The following is a 23,731-nucleotide window of genomic DNA, read 5'->3' on the forward strand; positions in this document are numbered from 1 at the left end:
CTTCCCTCCACACCATGAATGAATGAAGCCCCTGATATCTGATATTTTGTGGAGAACATAAAGACAATGTCTCCCAGTTTGATGTGTCTTCATGAAGATTTGCAACTAAATGTCCAACATTGACATATCTCAGGTGAAGAATCCCTTTAATGTTATGGTGAAATGTTTATGCAGATCTATCCGTAACATTTTCAGTAACTCTGGAACGATCAGACAAACTAAAGTTGCCACGTCTCCTTCGTGGCAGAGCTAAAAGTACCCGTGTACGTGTGGATGTAAGCTGAACCTTGAGCTGCAGTCCTTGAGTCTTTTTGTCTGTCCCCTGTCAGACCTATCAGAGGCCATCCTGCAGTCAATGCAGCGGAGCCGCCGCCTCCTCTTGGTTCTCAGCCCAAACTTCCTGGCAGAAAAGAGCTTCAGTCTCCTGGAGTGTCGTCTCGGTCTGTACCTCGAGAATAGTCTCCGAGCCTCTATTATCGCTGTGGTTTACCGCTCAGTCAGCAAACTGGCCTGCGTGGAGGTCCCTCAGCTCCGTCAGGCCACCATCACCACCGTCACATGGCGAGGAACCCGATCTGAACCGCGGCGCTCTCGCTTCTGGCTCAGGCTGAGGCTGGCACTGCCCGTCCGCCCACTCGCTCTGGGCAGGAGGTTGATCGACAGCACATCATCGCACTCAGACCTGGCTGCCATGGCCCTGCAGAGGGCTCAACGGATCCAGAGCCAGAGCGACAGAACCAATCAGGGCCACCGAAACGGGCGTACCAATGTTAGCCGCAGAGACAGGCGGACGCGGCCCAGAGGGTACCTCAAGAGAGGGGTCATAAATATGGAGGAGGGGCCACAGCACAGCAGGAGTTGCTCAGGGTGCGCTGGGTTTATGGGCAATGTAGAGGGGGCAGGGGTGGAGCTTACAGTAGAGACACAAACACAGCAGGAACCATGCGATAGGACAGAAGTTCGTTCAGACCCGGTCCCAGAAACACACCCCAACCCAGTTCCTAACTCCGCCCATGATGCTCACTGCTCTCCTAACCCCACCCCCATACACCACCTAGATTCTGACTCCGCCCTCACTATCAGTCCGGAGAACAAAATGGGGAAACACAACCAGCAGCAGGCGGTGAGCAGTTCAAGGACGTCTGAGGAAGTTCTTCCATCGTAGAGGGAAAAGGGGTGGAGCTTGTGGTGAAAATGGCACCAACTCCACCCTTTGATAAAGACCTTTATTTCTAACTCAAAGGAGATGCTGCATTCAAATGACGTCAGGAAAATACAAGTGTTTGGGAGGTCAGAAGAAACATTAAGATGGGTTTGTCCTGAGGGAGGCGATAGACAGCAAAGTCCAGGGGTAATTCAAATCTTTAGAGTTCATCCTCTGGAGAGCAGGAGATCCGTATATTTCAGGATGATCTAAATCAGCGGTCTCCAACCTTTTTTGCGCCACGGACCGGTTTATGCCCGACAATATTTTCACGGACCGGCCTTTAAGATAAATGCAACAAAATAAAACTAGTACCGGTACCGAAAAAAAGATTTATTCATATCACACGTGAAAAGACCCAGGAAAACCGAGTTAACGATAAAAACAATAACAAAATAATGCTGAAAACCGATAAAAACCCTGAAAACCATACATTTCACACCTGAGCCTCAACTCTCGCGCCCCGGTACCAAACGACTCATGGACCGGTACCGGGCCAAGGCCCGGGGGTTGGGGACCGCTGATCTAAATGGCAGATCTTGAAGGTTTCAGAACTTCTGCAATAGTACAAGAACTACGCTTATGAACAAAAGTACTGGGTCACATCTCCTAATTATTGAATTCAGGGGTTGTCAGTTTGAATTGAAGTAGGTGCTGTAACAGGAAACCATTGTTGCATCAAGTCCGACTTCCCTCCTAAATGTTTCACCACGCTTTCGGGGGTATTATTTCAAAGTGGAAGCTTTTAGGCACTCGGCCATGCAGTGACAGACTGTGTAAAGTAATTGAACGAGGTCTCGAGTGTTCGGGCGCACAGTTTGCAAAAGTCGCCGACGCTCTGTTGAGTCAAAGGCTGCAGCGCTCCAAAGTTCCTCTTGCATGGCCAAGCAGCTCTTACAGCTGTCTTACGTAGGTGGTCCCGTACTTTTGTCCATATTGAGGAAGTTAATACACCTTTTAATAAACTAGAGTATTGTTTCCCTTATTTGGTCTCTAGTAAAACTGCATCGAGGCCACAGAGAAACGCTGCCTTAAGGACAAACTCAGGGACAAAGTTTTCAGTGTCTTTCCTTAATTCACAAGATTTACAGCTCACAGTGAAAATATGAAACCAACACAACAAAACACTTTGAATCTTTAAGGCTTTTATACGAGAATCAACCTCAAAATTGAGCTGATGCTGAAGTGCCAAAATCTGCAGTTCCTCTAATGGCCTCTTGAGGCTCCAGCAGTGAGTCAGTCCCCACAGATGTTGAAATGTCTGATCTTACAGCAGAAATCAACGTGTTTACAAACGGTTTCGTTCTCTTTGGCTAACTCTCCTGTTTAAATGATCTTAAGGCTTAAAATTTGCATTGTTGGGGGTGTGGCCTCTTTGATTGACAGGTGGACAAAGGGGCTGCTGCTGCTACACCCACTGACGATAAATGACAAGAACATGAGAACAATCCAGGTTCATGTATCATGGATGAAAGTAGCTCATCAGCCCGCCACCACACGACAGGTGACGACACTAGCTGCTAACAAAATCACAGTTCACCTATAAAATAACTGGAAATGCCTTATTTTTATATATCTTACTTTAGTCTCTGTGTTTTCTAATAGAAAAGGAGTCCCTCGTTATTTATGTTGATTTCATAATGTTTCCACAGCCCCGTCTGTTTTCACCCGAGACCTTTAATCAGTGTTATCTCCTCTTGTAGCTTTGCTGTTTCTGCATGTCAGCAGCTGTTCTCAGATCAAACCCTGCTTTTCTTTGATGACTAATAAAGAGATGGCACTGCTCATCTTTACGTGGACAGACTGAACGTGCTTGTACGTGATGTGATACCATTTCTATAAAGAGACACTGGTTAATAAAAATCTATGTTGACGATGATAATTGTTTGGCATCTGAAATTTCTTTTAATTATTCATTTTTAGTGGATTGTGGAAAACGTGCTGAAACAGTTGAGGTGATTGTTTTTTCCACCTCTGATGAAGGAATGTGTTTCACCGTCAGATGTCTTGGCTCTTTGGGAGCACATGTTTAATGCTAATGATTATGAGCTTCTTCTGTGCTTTACTGACTGAGGCTCAGAAATAGTCACTGAGCAGCTAAAATGTAGTTGCAGGACTTTTATTTTGACATTCTCATCAAACGTCTTTTCTTAATCACTTTTCCTGACACAGGTTCAAACATGTTATGGCATGAAATGGAAAACACATTATCATTAATGAACATGTTGGTCCACAGCTATGAATTGTGGGATGTCATTAACTGCTTTCCTTTACAAAGGATCCTCCAGCGCATCCTTTGCTGATGTGATTAAGAAAGCACTTCTGGGTCATTTACACAACTTCCTAAACAAATCTGATCCGTTGACGGTAACAAGTGACTTCAGGTGGGAAAATCAGCAGAAACGTAAATGAGAGGCTAAATCAGCACAAACCAGCAGGTGTCGCTGTTTGACCACCAGCCTGAGTGTGGGAGTTCCTGTGTGTCCAGAGTTAGTACGCACAGTCTGCGTATCGCCTCTGTTTTCATGAGGTTTATATATTTATCAGGGCAGCACGCATGGATTAATAAAAAACCTGAATTCTTACTGTCAACTGTCACAACCCCCAGAAAGTCTTTCTACACATCACGTCCCGCCTAACTAAAAAGAGTGAAGTGGTTCCAAGAAATCTGTCAGTTATTAACATCTAAGAAGAAGCAAAAGAAATTAACCATGGCCAACAGAAGGCGCGCCAAAGTTACCAAAGAGAAGGGAAGCCACTCAGCTGGGAGATCTGAGCCTTCCCTCTGACATAAACCAACATCAGAGCCGAACCCAACAGGAACAGAGCCACGAGAAACTAAGGAAGTAACAGGAAAGTGAAGCAAACACAGGAAGGCTTGTTATTAATCTCTGGCTCCACAGAGTGTCTTTGTACTGTCTTCGTGCTCTCCCATTCCCTGTTGGTCACTGGGAATGTAGACAGGCCACATGCTTCTGCAGGAGGTTTCTTCCTGTTAAAAGGGAGTTTTTCCTTCCCACTGTTGCCAAAGTGCTTGCTCATAGGGGGTCATATGATTGTTGGGTTTTTCTCTGTATTACTGTAAGTTTGTTACAATGTAAAGTGACTTGAGTTGTTGTGTTTTGATGCTATGTAAATAAAATTGAATCAATTGGGCGAGATTAGGTGGCTGGTTTCAGGGAGTTTCAGTTATTGGTCTGCTGGCCTGCTCTTGTTTTGTCTTTTAATAAACTGCTCCTGAGAATTACTGGTTGTAGTCTGGTTTAACTTTTCATCTTGTGATTCCTTACTCTTAGAAATTATCACCAAAGTACAAATGTAAGCACAAACTTTACTGACACAACCGTCTCATTCACCGGAGAATAGCCCGACGTCCAGGGACCAGGATGTGAGTGTATCCGTCCTGCGGTCCAGCTCCTCTCCTGGTGATTAGGTGAGCTCGACCTTCGTCCAGCAGGTATCTACCAAACTGCACAAACACGCTGTTTCCTCACTGCACAGGGGAGGCTTTGGCAGTTCACACGCCACCTTCAGCTGAGACACAAACCGCTGAACCCCGTCAGAGACGTATGAGCCAGAGACCAGTGACATTAGCTGTTTTTGAACTGCTGCAGTTGTTTTCTAATTAATTAATGTTTAAGTGGCGTCTTTGGCCGAAGCCCTGAAACACAAAAAACCTGAGCGTTAAATTTAAATCATCCATCATCTCCTGCTGTGTGCACGCAGAGATCAATAGCAGCTCATTGATGGTGTTCGACAGCTCGTCTGCAGAGAGCAGCAAACGCACCTCCGTGTATTTTAACAATGATTTGTGGCACAGTCTCACAGAAATGTGTTCCAGGAAACAGTGGCGTGAGAATCTATGCTCCGCCCAAAACAGCCAACAACACAGTCACAAGCAAACAGTTGGACTGGTGCTGCTTCACTGTCTGTCAGAACAATGCAGGTATGCTGCAGGGGGGCGACTGCTCCGCCTCCTCGCTGTGACAGCGACGCTGTGTGGACTATGAAGTATGATCATTTCATGCTACAGTATTTAAGTATTTGCAGTTACTAAACCTTCACATTCATAGACAACAGCAGAAAGGCCGATGACTATAACAAACAGGCTCTATTCCAGGTCACTTCCACTAACAAACAGGGTGTTTCCACACGAAGAAACTTCCGTATCTCCGTCTCTTTTCTTTGCTTATCTCAGCAGCTGTTAAACCAATCCACTTCAAACTCGCTGGCTGTGTTTGGGGGGCTCTGATGAAGAGTAGTGCTGAGGTACTCTGGATAAGTGGTTGTCATACTTTGGCTGCTTCCCGCTCCGGTCCATGAGTAGGGGAAGGAACAGCCGTGACATTAATGCATTCACAGGCCTCTTAACTCTAATTTTAATCATTTTAACAAAGTGTCAAAGCCTAACTTACCTAAACTTAAATTTTACTCCCAAACCCCTAAAAGAGTCTGATGAGCTAAAAGCCCAGTGCAGTGTTCCTGCTACCGCGGTCTCAGACTAAAGCCTGAAATAATGGCGTGACTGTGACTGGTTGTATTAGCAGAGGGATTAGCTGGAGATATGCTCTATGAGCGCCACTGAGCATCACTGTCACCATGACCTTTACCCGCTCCTCTCATCTGTCTCTACCTGTCGCTCTTTACTCTGCTCGCACTAATAAAGCAGAAATGGCTTTTAAAGAAAAACAGGCTCATCAGCGTTTATTAATGCGAGCCGCTGCTCAGTCAGACCCTCTCGTCCCTGCCAGCAGGACGCCGCCGCAGCAGCAGGACATCGATTAAAAGTTTAGTTAGAGGAGTTTCCTCTGGCAGCGTCACAGATCCTCTGCATGCATGTTGGATTTATAAAAGATGAGCACGACAGCTGAACGCTGCAGTCGTCAAACTTTATTTACAGCTGCGCGTTAGCCTGAATAAACATGCATCAGAGCCCCCGGCAGCCCCGACAGAGGAAAGTTTCACCATCACGTCACTCGCCGCTTTGAACCCTTTTGACTGCTGCCATGTTGGTTTGTGGGAGCCATACATCACCGTATTTACAGTGGAACGCTATCTAGCTTCTATGGCTGCAACAAACTGGAGCTCTGACGTCTTGGACAGTTTATCAGAGGAACTGACCAAACAGCCGTCACATCATTGGTCAGATACAGAAGCTGACGTGCTAAGGACAGGTGGAGGAAAGTGTAAAGGAAACAGAGCTGCACACACCCCATCAACCCCCCAACCACAGCGTTACCAGCTTAGATATTTATGTGTAATCCAGTCTGATGTTCCCAGTGTGGACTGGTTCAACTGGTTATTAATTACAGTGTGTGTGTGTTGCCTACTGTACCAAAGGTCGTCTCTGCAAATTTACATTCAATGCACGCTTGCAACACGCGACCGCCGTTATTTGATCCACCATTGACTGAAAATTCCTTCGCCCGCCTCCTCGACCTCCTCCGCCGCATTTCTTTTCACTTTGACTCAGTTTACTCTGATTTTCTCTGGAAACACGGAAACACGAAGACACGAATATACAGTCAGATGATCAAATAAGTACTTCAGGGCCTAACGTGCCAGTTTTGATATATCCGGATGTGGCGTTAGATGCTTGTATTGACTTCTGTCTCCTTACTTTTGCACAGTTGCTTCACTTCCGCAATGTTTTTAGTCCATATCGAATCCTCGTTCATCTTTCCTGAGCTTTGATCAGACCATAACTCTCGGTGTCCACTTTCGTCTTCCAGTCCTCTGTGACAGGAAGCAGAATTCAGAGCTGACTCCTCGAACCACAGCGGTGTGCTTGGATCCTCTGTAACGTCACTCTGTGGTGGTGGAAGAACTCGGACTGTTTGACATCATGAAATGACAAGAATAAAAATTAAGGGTTGTTCGATCGTTAACCTGTTACAGCTGAAGCAGGGGAAGCTGATGGACATTTACAGGTTTTTTCAGCATCTTTATGTATACAGCACACTCACACCAGCTCCATAAAATAAGCTAATGTCCTCTGACATCAATGACTTGTAGGTGACAGGTTTGTCCCCGTCCACCAGACACTTGCCCTCCAGCCCTTCCTCCTGGATCCAGGGCGGGGCCCCAGTCGCCCTGGCCTGGGCAGGGTGAACTGGTCCTTTGATTTTGTAATCATCAGAGAGGTTTTCTGATCTCACTGATTTTCCCTGATCAGTGATAGGGCTCACTGATAGGCACCCAAACCACTCCACTGCTATAAGCTCTCTGCCCTCAGCCTGCAGTCACAAGCTGTGAGCAGTGACTGAAAGAATGAAAGTGGATGAAATCAGTGGAAACGAGCTTCTTCACAAGGGCTCTCAGAGAGGGAGAGGGCCTTGATCATTTAGCAGGGACTCGGGGTTAGCATCTGACCAGGGTGCCTCCTGGACAAGATGTTTTGGGCGTGTACAGCTGGGAGGACAAGCGCCCGGTGGACCAGAGACCAGGGGTAGAGATTATGTTTCTGGGGTTGTTTGGGAGTCCTTGGAAGAGCTGGAGGAAGTGACCAGGAAGGGGACGTCTGGGCATCTCCACTCAGACTGACCCCCGACCTGGATGAGACGGAGAAACCTGTCATTTCCACAGTAAGCCAACATGGAGGCTGTTAGCCAGTTAGCTACAGAGCGTGGATCTGGCAGCTCCATGGATGGTAGCTCACGGGGACCTTTAACCTTTTGTCCAAATACGATTCAGTGATGGTTCCACCTCATTGTCTGTGTGTGTGTGTGTGTGTGTGTGTGTGTGTGTGTGTGTGTGTGTGTGTGTGTGTGTGTGTGTGTGTGTGGTGACAGTGAGTTAATTGTTGAGCAGAAGACAGTTGGTGTGTAGTTACTTATCATCACACAGAATGCCATTAGGACTCATCAACCATTAAACTCAGCGCGCGTGCACACACACACACACACACACACACACACACACACACACACACACACACACTCATCTATATTTAATATGCTGATTTCTGTTCCTTAACACAAATTTTACCATTTTGCACTTTTTCAGATTGTCTCATATCGATTTTCCTCTTACTTTGGTTTTTATTTATTAATTATTATTAATATAAATAAGAGTGAGAGAGTCACAGTGTCTCTGCTCAGGTGTTACAATAAAGTTAGGCATCCATGCAAAACAGGATTATCTCTTATTAAATCCATCAGCTACAGATTATAAACCCATGATAAACCAATGAAAACGCTCGCTGTGCACCAACAGAGGCGACTGTGAAGTCTTAATTTTCATTTCTATTTTTTCATCTATTTTCTCCTGGCTGGCTGTTTGATCCTCGGCGTGTCCACTCGCCCTTCACTTCCTCATTGTTCTCTAAACGCACATTAACCCGACGCAGCGGCAGGACTCTCATCACATCTCATCAGGTTTTCTCTCTCACTGATCACTCCATCCAGAGGTCAGAGGTCAGCATCATCCATACACTTATACATGACGCATTACCTAAAAGCAATTAGCGCGACAACACGGCGGGTGCTCGGTCAGTCTGTCACCGTGTGTGTGTGTGTGTGTGTGTGTGTGTGTGTGTGTGTGTGTGTGTGTGTGCAGTCCTGACTGTGAAGCTCCCTCATCAATCAGCTAATTACTGTTAGAGAAGAATCGATATCGTTTAAACACACACACACAGTCCAGAGCAGTGTGTGCAGGCGTTCTTTATCTCGCCACTCTTCCTTCATTAATTGTTGTGTTTAAACAGGAGGTTAACGTCGCCTGCAGATTCATATTCCAAATGAATTTCTAATTAAAAGTCTCTCTGTTATTCTTATGGCACTCATACACTGAATCGTGTTGTTCTTGTGTGCATGCAGCGCTGTGCATCAGCAGGAAACTGGGACTGTCCTTCACTTTTAGCCTGGATGTACAGCTCTGGCTCTGCTCTGGTTTTATGTATCTGAACATAACTGTAGTTAGCAGGTCTTTAAATCAGGTGAATAAAAATGCACTAAAACACATGAGATACTACACTGTGTCATTATCTGTTTAACATAAACTGAGGCAAAATGCTGAAACACTGTGAAACACTGGCTGCAGCTCAGGAGGTTCGATCCCTGGCTGCTCCTCAGGCCAGATACTGAACACAGAGTTCCTCTCCGTGTGTGCACAAAGCTGCAGTCTTCCCAGGAGTGGACGTCCAACCCTGAGTTCAGACCGTGCAGGCCTCAGTTCGCATGTTAAAGGTTAAAGTTCATTACAGTAATATTAGACAAAGACTGAACACGTAAGGCTGTGTGACCTGACTGATGCTTCAGAGACTTTGAAAAGGTTCTTCGTGCCTTTATTTCATCGCAGCTTAACTGATGTAAAGCACTTGTTCAGGTGTCAGTGTGTAGTTGTAGCTGCTGCAGCTCAGTGGCTCAGTGACGCTGAGTGTTGCTGCGGAGGGCAGGTGGAGGTTTAGTGGGTGTAGAAGATGAAAAACCCCAGAAACCTGAGCTCAGGTCCTCCGTCCAGAAACTGAAACAAGTGGCGAGCTGAGAAAGCTTACCTGTGTGAAATGTGTCGACTCATTAGCTGCAGCAATCTGAGGCGAGCCAAGCTGTCGGGTTGTTTCCCGGGTAAGCCGGCGTGGATCGAGTTTCAGCCGGCCGCCCTCTTTAATGACCCCTCTCCCTGGCCGACACTCAGAGTCTGTGATCCAGAGCGACCCTCCTTTCACATTCCTGCCAGATTCCGGGTCCCTCCAGCCCTAAAAGAGCCTCCAATCTGTCGGACATCTGCAGCCGGTCTTAACCTTCTCATTAGCGATACCCTCCTCGGTCGGCCCGCCACGGACACTGCTCGCTCCCATCTTTCCCTCGGTCCTGCTTCGCTCTCAGGGGACCCGTGGCAGGGCCAGGACCCCATGTTGAGAACCCCCAGGGAGAAAGTAAAACCCATCATCTTTACCTGCGTGGGCGGATCGGGGTGGAGGAGGATGTGAGGGGGGCGTCTCTGGGGAGTCGCAGGCCTCCTTTTGTTCCTGAGAAGAGAGGGAGGTGAGGGCGAGGAGGAGGACGGTCAGACTGGTTTAACTGGTAACAGACGAAGAGCAAACTCACAAAACTTTAATTCTTAGCGTGCCTCGAATCAGAAAGCTTCCTGAAAACTCATCACACCTGCTACATCTGAATACAGCATCACTCCAATGTTTTTAGTGTTTCCAGGAGTGCAGGAGACGCCCGCGTGACCAAAAGTATGTGGACACCCTCTGCTGTCCTTTCAGGTCTGCATGTGATGAGGCTCTGCTGTCCTCAACACAGGACAGGGAAGTTTGGATTCAGGAGACAGACACTATCTCTACTTTCAAGATTAGGCCTCAAACTTTCCTTTTGGTAAAGCATATCCGGTTGTTCAGTCTGACGTCACTAGCCGTGTCTGGGTCTAAACTCTGCTGCAGGTCCATATATCAAACGATCACTGTGGCATTACTGAGAGTTAAAAACTGTCTAAAGTCTTTCATCTTTAATAAAATGATCAGCGTTCTGCTCTACCAGGTGTAACAATTGAGTTTAACATCCAGGCATCCATGAAAACGGAATTTATGACATTTAACGCAGTTAGAAGTTAGCAGGGAGTTAGCTCGCTAGCTTCTATCTAAATACAATATAGCATGTCCTGACTGCGGGGTTTTGGAAACAAATTCAAACGTACAGCTCTGCTATCACTTCCAACATAAATGAAGACAGGAAACTAAACAGCAGTGACGTTTGTAGGGTTACTGAAGTTGAGCTACCTGGTATATAATGATGTGCTACGTGACCGCTAGCGACACAGCTATGTTAGCATAATATAAACAAGCTAACTTTTTTTCCACTCGATAAAAGTTAACGTGAGTGTTCTCGGTGGTCAGGAACAAATGTAATCGCATGGCAGGATGCTGTAAAAGGACCAAACTTCAGCCAGGAGAACAACTGAGATAATCCATCCACATATGAGGTTAGTCATTCATATACTGCAGCATGGGCTGGGCTGTAGTTACATCCTAAGGTTTTAAAAACTGAGCTTAAATAAATGATTAGTGGTAATAAAAGCCGAGGGAGGTCAACAGTGATCACTGACTGTTTTAGGAGCTTTTTGAGATCAAATAGAAGAAAATACAAAACATTAAACATGTTAACAACACAAAAGCCATATTAAACACAGACTACTTTAGACCCGGAAGTAGGATTCGTCGCGTCATCACTTAACAACCGGATAGTTAGAGCTGGAGCAGGTGACCCTGAATCCTCCCTTAGTTATGCTGCAATAGACTTAGGCTGCTTATTCCCATGATGCACTGGGTGTTTCTTCTTCACTCACTATGTGTTAGTAGACTTCTCTTGTTATTAATCTCTGGCTGTATCCCAATTCAGGGTCTGCAGCCTCAAGATCCTCAAGGGCCGCGTACTTAAAGACCGCTAAGGCCGGAAGTGTGAGGCTTGTGAAATGGGACGGTCTAGCCTCCGTTGCGCTGCCCAGGTTGCCTAGCAACCATGATACTAACAGCTGGAAACGTGTCATACAGCTTTGTTTGACAGAAATGAAGGAGAAAATCGTTTGTTCATTTGTTTGTTTGTTTCTACATGAGCTTTGATCATTCTCTGTAAGATTAAGGTCAGCTATTGAACGGCGTATATTTTAAAGTAAAGGCTTTAAAACCAAGTTAGTACAAACGTCACTGATGTCACATGACTTTGCCAACATGTGGCCAACAGTAATGTTTTAATGTTCTTAGTTATTAAACATTTGCACATAAATAAGTGACATAATATTCAGCACTTAGTTTACTAAATTACTCTTTGGGCGCCCCTCATCCGCCGTTTTTTTTTCGGCAAAATTATCCACACCCACCGCCGCGCTATGCATTCTAGGATATGTTGGGCCACGAAGTCTGCACCGCCACAGCCTTAAAGTTCAGGGAAATGAAGGACGCATTTGAGGGCTGCATTTCGAGCAGCCTTCGAATTGGGACAGCCTTCGTCGCGTCGCTGTGACGTAATCGGCCTTAAAATGCGGCCTTTAAGGCTGCAGACCCTGAATTGGGATACAGCCCCTGTCTCTCTTCCACAGCATGTCTTTATCCTGTCTTCCTTCTCTCACCCCAACCAATCACAGCAGATGGCCCCGCCCCTCCCTGAGCCTGGTTCTGCTGGAGGTTTCTTCCTGTTAAAAGGGAGTTTTTCCTTCCCACTGTCGCCAAAGTGTTTGCTCATAGGGGGTCATATGATTGTTGGTTTTTTCTCTGTTTGTATTATTGTAGGGTTATAGTATAAAACGCCTTGAGGTGACTGTTGTTGTGAGTTGGTGTATAAATAAAACTGAATTGAATTGAAAGGCAGGCGTCTCTCGGTGGTTGTCTGGGTGAAAACAGCTTGTGGAGTGTCTCAGTGAACAAACTCTTGGACAGATAATCTCTGAGATTTGAACCTCTAAAGTGTCCACGTCTTTGGTTCGGAACCAAACACCTCCAAGGAAATGAGCTTTTGTGGCGACTGAGCTAATGTCAGCTGATGTTGGGGTCAGACTACGCTATGGGCCAAATCTGTGCCCTGACATCCTAAATGGAAAAATAAAGCTCATAAAAAGCTTTAGTTTGGCCCACACACCTTCTAATAAATAACTGTGTTTGCTGTTTGACATGTTTGACATTTAGAGTCCAACACTTAGAAATGAAGCACATTTTATTTTTACGTTGGATAATGCTTTCACATGTAAACATATCTGATAGTTTAAACCATGGGTTAAGAAAATGTTTTTCCAAATAATATGAAAACAATTTCATGTTAATTGGACTCACATGTAGGCAGACGGTGTTATCAGACACATTTTTATAGATATGGTAGAAAAATGAGATTTTAAAGTAAAACTTTGCATTTGAAAACAAAACAGCTACATGATAACATAAACAACAACAGCTTTGGGCACATTTGAATCAATTGTAATTTCAGCGATCATTGAAAAACTTTTGCTGAATTTATTGGTAGAATGTTCCTAAAAACACACCAGTATGGAAAACATGTGAAATATGGTTAACACCATCCACTGTGAACCATAAAAACGAACTTTTTCTGTTGTTTTTTTAAACCCCAAGTTTAAAACAGCAGTGATTTGTTTTAGTGATCATTTAAAGCTGACTCAGAAAGTGAATCAGACCCCAATGACTCTTATGTTAAACACTGCGAGAAGGTTGGAGGGATGATGGCAATCGTCCTAATTAGTGTTTGAACTTGGTTTTGTTTTTTGATTCAGAGTAGTTTTACTTTTACTTGCTTTTACTTTTATTTCCACCCGCTGGTTCTTTTAAGGCACCAAAGTCTAGTGGGGTAGAGTTTGAAAAGGATGGTGGTTTGGGGTGAAATACACTCCTTTACAACAGTAACCTTTACCAGTTGTGAAATATGACCAGGTGACAAGTTTGTGCACAACTGTGAACATGTTTGTAACTGTTGGCATGATGACATTGTATATAATTTGGATTATTTTTTTTATCTTGTCAAGATCCATGTCATGATTGTAAATTGTTTAAGCTGTACATTACTTTGTTTGTTTTTTGTAGTCAACGTTTTGGTGCTTTTATTTTGAAAGTCAAGTTCGCTTACAAGTTGCGCTAGTTTCCTCTTTGGGTAGAACGAAGAAAAACACCTGTAAGCGCGCAGAAAGGATGGTTTTTATTGAAAGACATGTTAAGTGGACTTTAACTACACACGGTTAAACGGTTAAAGGAAACCTCAGAAGAACGGCGGCTAATTCCCTTTTTGCAGCATGCAGCCAACAAGGTATTTATTTATAGTGTTTGTTGTACAGTGTTTTTACTGCTGTGTCTTACGCTGAGTTTTATTTTGTTAATGCTGTATAGTTTTCACGGTGGCTTTGGAGAGAAGTCTTCAAATAAACCAGTGACAGAAAACCACTTGCGTCTGCCTGTGCTTCGAGGGAATTATAATGTTTATTTCTGCTGTAATGTTGGACATTTTAACATGACAGTCTTTAAGTGATGACGTATGAATACTGCTCTGTGTTTATTAACGTTGTTGTGTTTATAACATGTTTTAATGCTTTGTATGTTGTTCTATTGAATCTGAACAAGCCCCTAAAAACAGTCAGTGATCACTGTCGGCCTCTCTCAGTTTTTATTACCACTGCCTCAGTTTTGGAGCCTCTGGTGGACATTAGAGGAACTGCAGTTTTGGGCACTTTGGATTTGGCTTAATTTCCAGCCCCAGGGCTTAATGTTGGCTTCAGCACATTTCCAATGCCGTGGTCCATTTAAAAGTCCCTCTTGAACCATAGTCAGTAGGTCCTCAGCTAACTCGCAGGAGCCAACAAGATTTCAGAAATGAACTTGTCATCTGGTCATAATGGCTCTGGTCCCTCACTGACGTTCATGTGATACACATATATGTATGTAGAAAATACAGACTCAAAGCAGCAAAAGTTTCAGTACTATTATTTTTATGTGGCAGTTTCAAATACAGACTAAACGCATACAGGTGTTATTTTAGGCAGTTTTGTTAATTTGAATGTTTCATTAAGTTAAGATTATGTTTTTTTATTAGATCTATACTTAATAAAATGGTTTGGTTGCTCAGGCTCGTGTTTTTCTTTTCCAGTTGCTACTGTACTCTTAGCTTTTGGATTATTGAGTAAACAGAATGCAATCAAGTAACCGTCATTAATATAGGCATCATAAAGGCGACTTAAAGAGGTGTTTCCTTCAAGCTGTCATAGGACAAAGGTCTCTGAGCTGTTTAAACATCTGTCCGTGTGGTCTTCAAGATTAATCTTAGGGTCCTTCAAGGCATTTTTTGATACTCAGTCCAGAACATTGTCTAAAAGCCATAGTGAGTCCACTTGAACTTGCTGTTCTAAAGGATCAGCCTGAGATGTTTATGCAGTAAGACAACGTGAGGCTTTTGATTGTCTTTCAGAGTAAGGACCATCTGGTTTCCTACGGTTCTTGTCTGGGAACCCAGGTAAAGTTCCACCGGCCCTCCACGTCCTTTCTGACAAAGGCCTGTCCCTGGGGGAAGCTGTGGGTCTTGACGCTGCTGGACGGACTGAGGGACATGCTGAATGCCAAATCTGTCCGGTTGCGAGGCGTATGTGGTGCTGCCGGAGGATGACATGGGCTCGTTGGAATGAAGCCACTAGCAGAACTCCTGGGTTGGTCTGCACCTGAAGGCAACACGGGGGTGGGGAAGCCTCTTTCCGCTGGTGGGTTGAACTGGATCGTGTCTTGTGATGGTGTCTGGGTTTCTTGTAGTGAAGACCAGTAAGAGTGATGGTCAGCAGGATTTCCCTCCAAAGTCTGGACTTGACTGAAGGCAGTGAGAGAACAGGTCTCAGCAGACGGGGCGCTGTAGGTCCTGGTCGTGGCTTCAGGAAACTCGTAATGTGTGCTCACTCGAGTGGCAGTGAAGTCGTCTGGGCAGTTTGAAGCTGACTCAGGAGGATTTTCACAGTTTGCTTCTTGGCATTCAGCAGCACTGTACCTACAGCTGGTTCCATGTGTTGCTCTTTGACAGTAACTGTGGACTGAAGTATCTGTGGATATGATGACAGGAGGGCCGAAAGAAGAGTTGGGATTGCATTCTGGGAATGAGGATGGATTGACGGCAGTATCGTAAACCAAACTCCTGAGGCTCCACTCAGAGGAGGACTCCTCGGATGTATCGATGGTGTCCCGATCCTTCAGTCCCAGAGTTCGAAGGACCCAGAGGTCCAGGTTTGGTTCTGAGCAAGCAGATGTCTCTAAAGACTCCGAGCAGAACTGGGCAGTGAGGTTCCTGCAGACTCTTTTGCTGATTTGTTGGGGGGGCGCTCGCTGATCCCCACAGAAACTGTCAAAGCAAGCCAGGCTTCTCTTCAGCTTCCTCCTCCCATCAGCAGTTAGTTTCTATAAGAAACAAGGACAGAATAACAGCAGTGTGTTATTATCTTCTTTATCGGTGGAAAACATTTAATGCTTTGATAGAGCAAAAGACATTTTGGACTGATATAAAAGTGAACTTTGAAAGACTTGAGATGTCTCCAGGATTAGTGATCAATGGTTTCATTAACAGTGTCTGAATGTTTCAGTTGGCATAATTTGTTTTACATAATTTTTCTACTTCTGTACAAAACATATTCATGTTAGAGCTACAGGGTGACGATGGATCTGAAGGCTGATAGGGTTGGTATGAAGTCAGCAGTGATGTGGACCCATACCAGTTTTTGTGTTAACGTGAGAGCTGAGGCTGAGGGCATACCTGGTAGTTTACTGAATAGTTCCTACCTTCAACTACGACCACAAGATAGGCGTTACAAGCAGTTCAGCCTTAGATATAAGGTGAGGAGGTCGGCCATTTGGAAGACTAGAGCATCCACATCGAAAGGAGGCAGCTAAAGTGGTTTGGGCGTCTAACTAGTTTCTCCTAGGCAAGTTATTTTTTCTCTTTTTGGGGGGCTATGACTAACAAGGAGAATCCCCCGGGCACACCCAGGACACGTGAAATATGTCTTTATGACTCTCAGCTCAGTAGATGAAGATCTGAGTGTCTTTGTTTAGACTGCTGGTTTATTTCTGTCTTATTGCTGTCAGTGCGTCTGATGCTGCACGGACCTTTGCCTTTTGTTCCAGGTTTCTCACAAAGGAGGAATTGAGGAATGCTCTGAGCTTGTTGTTCTCCTCCTGCAGCCTGGCCAGCTCCTCCTCCCTCTGCAGCAGAGTGTCCTGGAGCTGGAAGGATACAATCACATCACAGCAATGCAGATTATAAGGACGCGGGTATATGAACTGCAGAGGTTCAGTGGCACACATCGACCGGTTCTTTTGAAATGTGTTACGGTTTACTGAATACACAGCGGATCATCTGCCTCCGTCACACCAACCCTCTGCATTGTCCTTGTTCACTACATCCATGAACCTCCTCTGAGGTCTTCCTCTTCTCCTCCTGCCTGGCAGCTCTATCTTCATCATCCTCTGTCCCTCCTCTGCACATGTCCAAACCATCTCAGCCTCTCTGACTCTGAGCTGTCCCTCTGATGGACTCATTTCTGACCCTGTGCATGCTCTCTAACAAATATTGCTGTCAGTTAGACGTGCTAGATGTTTACGTTCACAGTGTACCAGCTGAAATAAGAAGTGTTACAGTAGCTTACTCAAAAAGGACAAAAAGGAACTGCTATACGTTGAGGGTCAGGTTGTGTCTTTTGCACTCCATGTTTAACCTCAGCTGCTGAGCTAACTGTAGTTCGTGTGCACTAAAACAATAATAAATTAAATGTGAGAACCTGTTGGTACCTGTTTGTTTCTCTGGAGGTGAGGAGAGAGATCTTCCGTCCACATCAGAGCAGCCGGAGGCGTGGAGTCAAAGACACAATGAGACTCTGAGAGGAAGACACACAGCAGACTTTAAACTGGTGGCAGTGGAGGATTTAGTCAGACTATTTGCCCGGCTGAAGTTCTGGATTCAAAACCATGCTCTCAAAGTCAGAGTAGGCTTTTTATTACATTTTAACACAGGAGTGTATGCTCAAGATTGGAGCAACCTCCAGCTGAGCATTAGAGATTTGGTTCTTTTGAAACTTGTGTCCACATAACCAAATAAATAGATTTGTCTTAATGTTTCAGGCCCAGAGGCTTCCACCTGTGAGACCACCCATTAGTTGCTGAGGTCCAATTTTAAATCCTCAAACTGAGGACTGATAGCTTGATTTAGACTTCTGCAGGAAATCTGGGTCCTAACTGACGTAACCAGAAACTCATTTTTCTCCTACACCACAACCTTGCACGACATTCAAGTCTTTGTGGTATGCACCGACCCGACGTCTAGTTACATTTCTCTGGAGGTGCACATCAGGTTACATAGAAGGTTCCGGTTAATTACGGCGTAATTCTGACACAGAAGTATAATTCATGTGTTAGCTGCCGCTATCTTAGCTTTTTGAAACCAGATGTGACAGGTGAGGGGCGGGGCTGACCTTTCATTCGCATGGTAAACCATGGCTCACTTTGAGCTGACTCTAATGTGACCCTAATTTAAAACACGTTGGATTTAAAAGGACTTGAAACCAACTGCCGCGACCATAAATGAGCAGAAGGCTTTTATCCTCATAGACTTCTAGAGGGAGGTCTGGGCCTCTTTGCTTAGGCTGCTGCCCCCGCGACCCGACCTCGGATAAAGCGGATGAAGATGGATGGATGGATGGAGACTTCTATATAATGACACTTCTATTTAAACCAGAGGAGCTGCCCCCTGCTGGCCATTAGTAAGAATGCAGGTTTCTTCCATTTCATCAGTACTGGTTTCACTTCTACCACATTGAAACTTCCTTTAATTGTTATTAAAAGTCTTCACAACAATGCGTGGATGGTTATAAAGCCCTTGGTTTTTGGTCTTGAGGCTCTGATTTCACATCAGCAGCATCTAGTGGTCGTTAGAGGAGCTGCAGTGTGGAGAAACCAGGGCAGGGCATTCTTGACAAATTGGACTCTTGGAGAAAGAAGAGCCTGAGAAAATTAAAAGATGAATCTTAATATAAACTGTTCTGGATGTTTCCATCTGCAGCAAAGAGAGCTGAGACAGATCGCTCATGTTGAACATGCCGGGAGCTTCTTGTGTTTGATGAATGATCCTCCAGCTCGCTGATTCTCACTCTGCTGAATGTGGCATTTATAGAAATGTAGAATAATTCCTTCCATGAAGAATACATCGCAGTCAGCAGAGTACAGCTGCCTTCTGCATCCTCGGCCTCTCACTAACTGTTACTATCTGATGCTGTTAGTTGGACTCACCCCATTCGGGCGATGACTCGTCACGCTGCTCTCCGAGGTCGCTGAGGTCAACGGGGTCATGGACCCAAACAGAGGCCAGGGTTTCCATGGAACAGTCAACAGTGTCTGGGCCGAGAGCCAGGGCCTGGAGCATGAGATGGTGATGGTGAAGAAATGGAGAAGGACGGGGAATCCCTACAGAGAAACAAATGAAGGGAGGGAGGGAGTGTGTTTTTATACTTGTGTATCTATCTTTGTGGGGGCTGTTTAATCCTTGTGGGGACACGTTAGCTGCTCCACACTTTGGCTCACGGTTTCAAAGAGTTGTTTGAGGTTCAGACTAGTGTTGATATGGTGATGATCAACACTTCAGAACGCAAAAGTATATGGACACCTGAACACTGAGATATCTGTACAACATTTATTCAGTGATGCTGTCTGCCCCCTACAGGCAACAAGAGGGACTGCAGAAACTGCAAGGCTGTTTTTGAGAATAAAAAATGTACCTAAAGTAGTGTGGCTACTCTTACAGAAAAGAAGACATCTTTTCTCCTCACCATGAAAAATAGAGCCAACAAATGCCCCTACAGGTCACAGATCACAAAACAGGAGCAGTAAAACTACTGCCTGCAGCAATGCACAATGGGAAAAGTGCACACACTCCAATTAGTTGTTCTTTTTTTGTTTTGTTTTTTAGCTCATTCTGCACTTAAAATGAATTTAATACAACATTTTAAAATAAAATCCAAGTATTGGAGCTTTATAAATTGGATTTAGTTAACCTGGAACTAAATCATCTGATATTTAGCGTTAAATTTTGGGGGCAGTTCAGCAGGGACTAGAAGATATTTCACCCAATGCTGTGCATGTTTTTAATATTCTTGCAGCCATCACAACCTTCTTCATGGTTTATTTCCTTTGAAAGCGCTTCTGCAAACCAGAGTGTCCACTTTAATTATTACCCCATCACCCATAATCCCCCCCCAAAATGTAAATATGTAAATCCTGTCATCCTGTCAAGCATGTGTGCTACTTGTGGATAGAAAGCAATTAAAAAAGTTAAGTTCTGAAATATCACAGTAATGTTTTACTAAAATTTACGGAGCCCCGCAAGGGACATGGGAGAAAAAAAATTAAGACGGACTTTTGCGAGATCTCGCAAAACAAACTCGGGATCTCGCAAAAGTTTTGTGAGATCTCACAAAAGTTTTAGCCGCATTCTTCGGAGGCCGCCAGCTCGAAGCCGACCAGGAGGTCGAGGCACGATGTGCCGGGAGAGCGGTGTTCCTCCCGGCTGTAGTAGGTCTCGACCTCCCGTTAGCTTCGAGCTAGTGGGTGTCAGATCTCCGAAAACATCGGAGCACTTTTGCAAATATGTGATGTCTTGTAAACCGAGCAGGTATCTGACGTTTACACAGCTACATTCACGCCTCAAAATATCTTAAAAGTGTATTTTGTGACCCAGAAAGAGTAAAATTACAACTGCCGCCATTGTTGGAATTCAACTTTTGCGAGATCTCGCAAAGTCCGTCTTAATTTTTTTTTCTCCCATGTCCCCTGCGGGGCTCTGTAAAAATTAATGTATATAAGGTTAACTTCATTTATACATTAATGTTCTGTTACTTTTTTAACTGCATGTACACTGACTGCCATGATGTTCAATCTGAACATATTCAGTAAAAGGACGAGATGTTACAATCCCTGATAATGCATCTAGTCCTTTTACTGAATATGTTCAGAATGACTGTCATTCTGAACATATTCAGATCTGATTCATAATAATAATTTAAAAAAACATAGATATAACAAAAACCTTGTAAAATATTAACTGAGTGTGTGCCATGCATCATAGAGCTCAGATATTTTACACAGAAACTCTTCAAAAAACATCAGAGATCTGCTTCTTATAGATTTGATTAGATTTAATGTTCTACATGCAGAACCGTTGCTTAACAGAAATCCCACCACTGTGTTGTTTTGGTTTTTGTGCCACCCCATTTAAAAACGCCCGGAGACTCCCCCGTGTCCCTTTGAATCTCTTAATTCAGACAATTCAGGGGAAAATGGACTCTAACCATGGGGGGTGGGGGGGTGGGGGGGTTACTTTAGTCAAAATACTCTCACTACTTTGTAAAACTCTTATTTAACACAACACTGTATTTAAAGTCTTTGTAATCCATCTGAATGAGTGCATGAAAATCAACTCATAAGTCTTTTTTTACATTTCTGATTAAAGATTCCCACTTCCTGTGGGCTCCCTCATTTTTAAAAGCCCTGGAAACGCCCCTGACTGTAACTCTTATAATCATTAAATGTGTAAAGTACCGGCATAAGAATGGATAGTTACAAAACTGAACACTGGATTAAAATAACTGCACCTTTCTCAGTAAGCACAATCATTTTAACCGCACAGATATGAAGCTGTGTCCAAAGCTCCCCCCAAACCTTTTAAATAAACCTGTTTAATAAAACCTTTTAAAATCTATTTTAAAACTCCGCTGCGGTCTGCGCCTCTCACTGCACCTGCCTGCGTTAAAAAAGTCCACACTTTAAAGCAGCTGCGTGTTCATCGTGTTTTCTACCTGCAGAGGCTCAGAGCGCAGGAGAGCCGCGGGGCGCAGAAGTCTTCCCGGGTTTTCGGAGTGCGTGTTGCGCGTAAAGCTCAGCGGACTCTCGCTCGGGTCCCGAAAGAAGCGGTGACGGGCTGAAATGTCGCGATGCCCGGTTGAGGGTCCGGCCAGACTGCAGCCGACTGCAGCTCTCACACAGACAGGTGTGCGTGTGCAGATCCGTCTGTGCAGTCAGCTGTCGGGACGGAGCTGAGGGTCCCCCCTGCAGGCACGGCGCGGAAAAACTCCAGTTCTGAGTTCATTCATTCAGGCGAAAGCGGGCTCAGTGCACTTTGTGGAATATTCAGAAAAGAGCCACACGTGACAGGATCAGTGGGCAGACTGCAAACACCATTATGTGATACTGTAGGGGTGTCAAACACAAGGCTCTGGGTCAGATTTTCTACATGTTAAAGAAACACAGCTGTAGTAAAGGAAAACAATCTCAGCCAGATTTGCGCTATAAATGTGTAAAATTACAAAAAATGTGTTTTTCTGTAGTAAAAGTGTCGCAGTGGGACCAGAGAGAAAAGGTGAGAAGCTTTCAGTCCGTTAATTGTTTATTACTCATTACTTTGGTGGGGTGTGAATGGGAGTACGGGGGTTGTTCTCAGCAGGACAAAAATCATGAAAATTAAAAGTTGGAAGTCCAAACTGTTTGCGCTCTTTCATATTTTAAAAATGTCGTCCAGATGGTCGCATTGGAGTCTCTGCTGGGCCGGTTCTGGCCCTGGGCCTGATGTTTGACACTCATAAGGCCCAGTCTTTAAGCAGTCCTGGATAACTAAGACTTCTGCTCCTGCCGTGGAGGCGAGCGATGGGAGGGAAGAGATGTTTTCAGATGTGGTTGATGGAGTTGGAATGAAAATGGATGAATGGATCAGGTTTTAGGTATTAGGTACACCTGTTCACCTGGTCTCCTCAGGACAAACCTTTCATTAGCCAATCACACGGCAGCAGCTCAGTGCATTTAGGCACACACACACACACACACACACACACACACGAGTTAATCTGCAGTCTGACAGCAGGTCTGTTAAACTGCAGCAACAATTAGGAGTCTAATTCACAGACCGACATTCCAGCGAGGTGACACATTAACGGAGGAAGAGGGACGAAGAAGAAAGGGAGGAGGAAAAAAAGAGGAGGTGCGGGGAGATACATGATTTATTTTTATTTGAGTACAATACAGCAGATTATGCAGCGACATTTGAGCTCTCTGCTGGGTCAGAGGTCAGAGGTCGGCTGCAGCAATGGCTCTCAGGCTCAGATCGTTTACTCTGGTCTTGAAAGTCAAGATCAGGCTTCCGATGAGCGTCAGGCAGCTCTTCACCACCAGCTGAGGGACAAATCTGTTCCCCCACCCCTGCTGTGAGACCGCTAAACCATTAAAAATGACTTTCCCCATCAGCTTTTGTGGCTGGTTAAGCACTTGTAGATGGGGTGGAGGCTGGGGGGTTAATGAGCTCCACCAGCAGACCTGCTGCTCATCAAATAGCAGCAGTGTGAACACAGTGGCCATATGCCGAGCCTGCAGGAGAGGGCAGGTTCAGCACACTCATGGAGGAGGCAGTTAAAGGAGCTTAAGAGTTAAGATTTCAAAGTTTCCCAGAATGAATGAAAAACCTAAAACTAAAACTAGGCGTGACAAACATTTTATTCACTGAATTAAGAATAAAAAGTAGAAGCAGAACTAAAACTGTTGTGTTATATAATTGTTGCTTACCTGCTGAGGCTCTGGTCATTTTATTTACTGACATCTGAAAAATACCATTAAAATATAATAATGACTTAAAATAACACTGAAACTGATCAAAACTAAACCAATAAAAGCTGAAGTGAAACGAGCAGCCAGTACAGACAGGACAGTCAGATTAACTCCAAATTTATGGATTGAGTTGCATCACAGGTGGGGTCTGGAAAAAAATGGATCTGGATCCAGGAGTTGGACATTGTGACAAACCTGTTCCAAATCCACCATCACAGCTTCAGATACTGCTGGGATGTTCTTCCCTCACCGGGGAACTATCAGCTCAAGCACTGAAACGACTCAAATACAAACAAAGACAGCCCATCATTTCAGCATTTATTAACAGAGATGCGTCTGACTATATCGGTCTCTGACATCACTGGAGGAAGTCTGGTCCACTCCTCTTCACAGCATTGCTTCGGTTCATCGAGGTTTGCGGCATTCGT

General features: G+C 44.7%; 2 protein-coding genes across 2 annotated transcripts; one reads left to right on the top strand and one right to left on the bottom strand.

The window, feature by feature from the left end:
- Window positions 1-355: 355 nt before the first annotated feature.
- LOC146619522 (uncharacterized) lies at window positions 356-1,165 on the top strand. The gene has a single exon (XM_085370062.1). It carries the CDS (start codon window positions 356-358, stop codon window positions 1,163-1,165), a length of 810 nt encoding a protein of 269 aa, XP_085226188.1.
- Window positions 1,166-15,119: 13,954 nt separating this feature from the next.
- gmnc (geminin coiled-coil domain containing) lies at window positions 15,120-19,080 on the bottom strand. Its single transcript, XM_085371636.1, has 4 exons — window positions 18,948-19,080; window positions 17,454-17,539; window positions 16,773-16,889; window positions 15,120-16,067 (listed from the first exon to the last, which is right to left on the bottom strand). Exons 1-4 carry the CDS (start codon window positions 19,078-19,080, stop codon window positions 15,120-15,122), a joined length of 1,284 nt encoding a protein of 427 aa, XP_085227762.1.
- Window positions 19,081-23,731: the final 4,651 nt, after the last annotated feature.

This window comes from Diplotaxodon limnothrissa, linkage group LG14, assembly GCF_057381915.1.
Source record: "Diplotaxodon limnothrissa isolate DT_005_m linkage group LG14, D_limnothrissa_male_GT1.1, whole genome shotgun sequence".
NCBI classification, from domain to species: Eukaryota; Metazoa; Chordata; class Actinopteri; order Cichliformes; family Cichlidae; genus Diplotaxodon; species Diplotaxodon limnothrissa.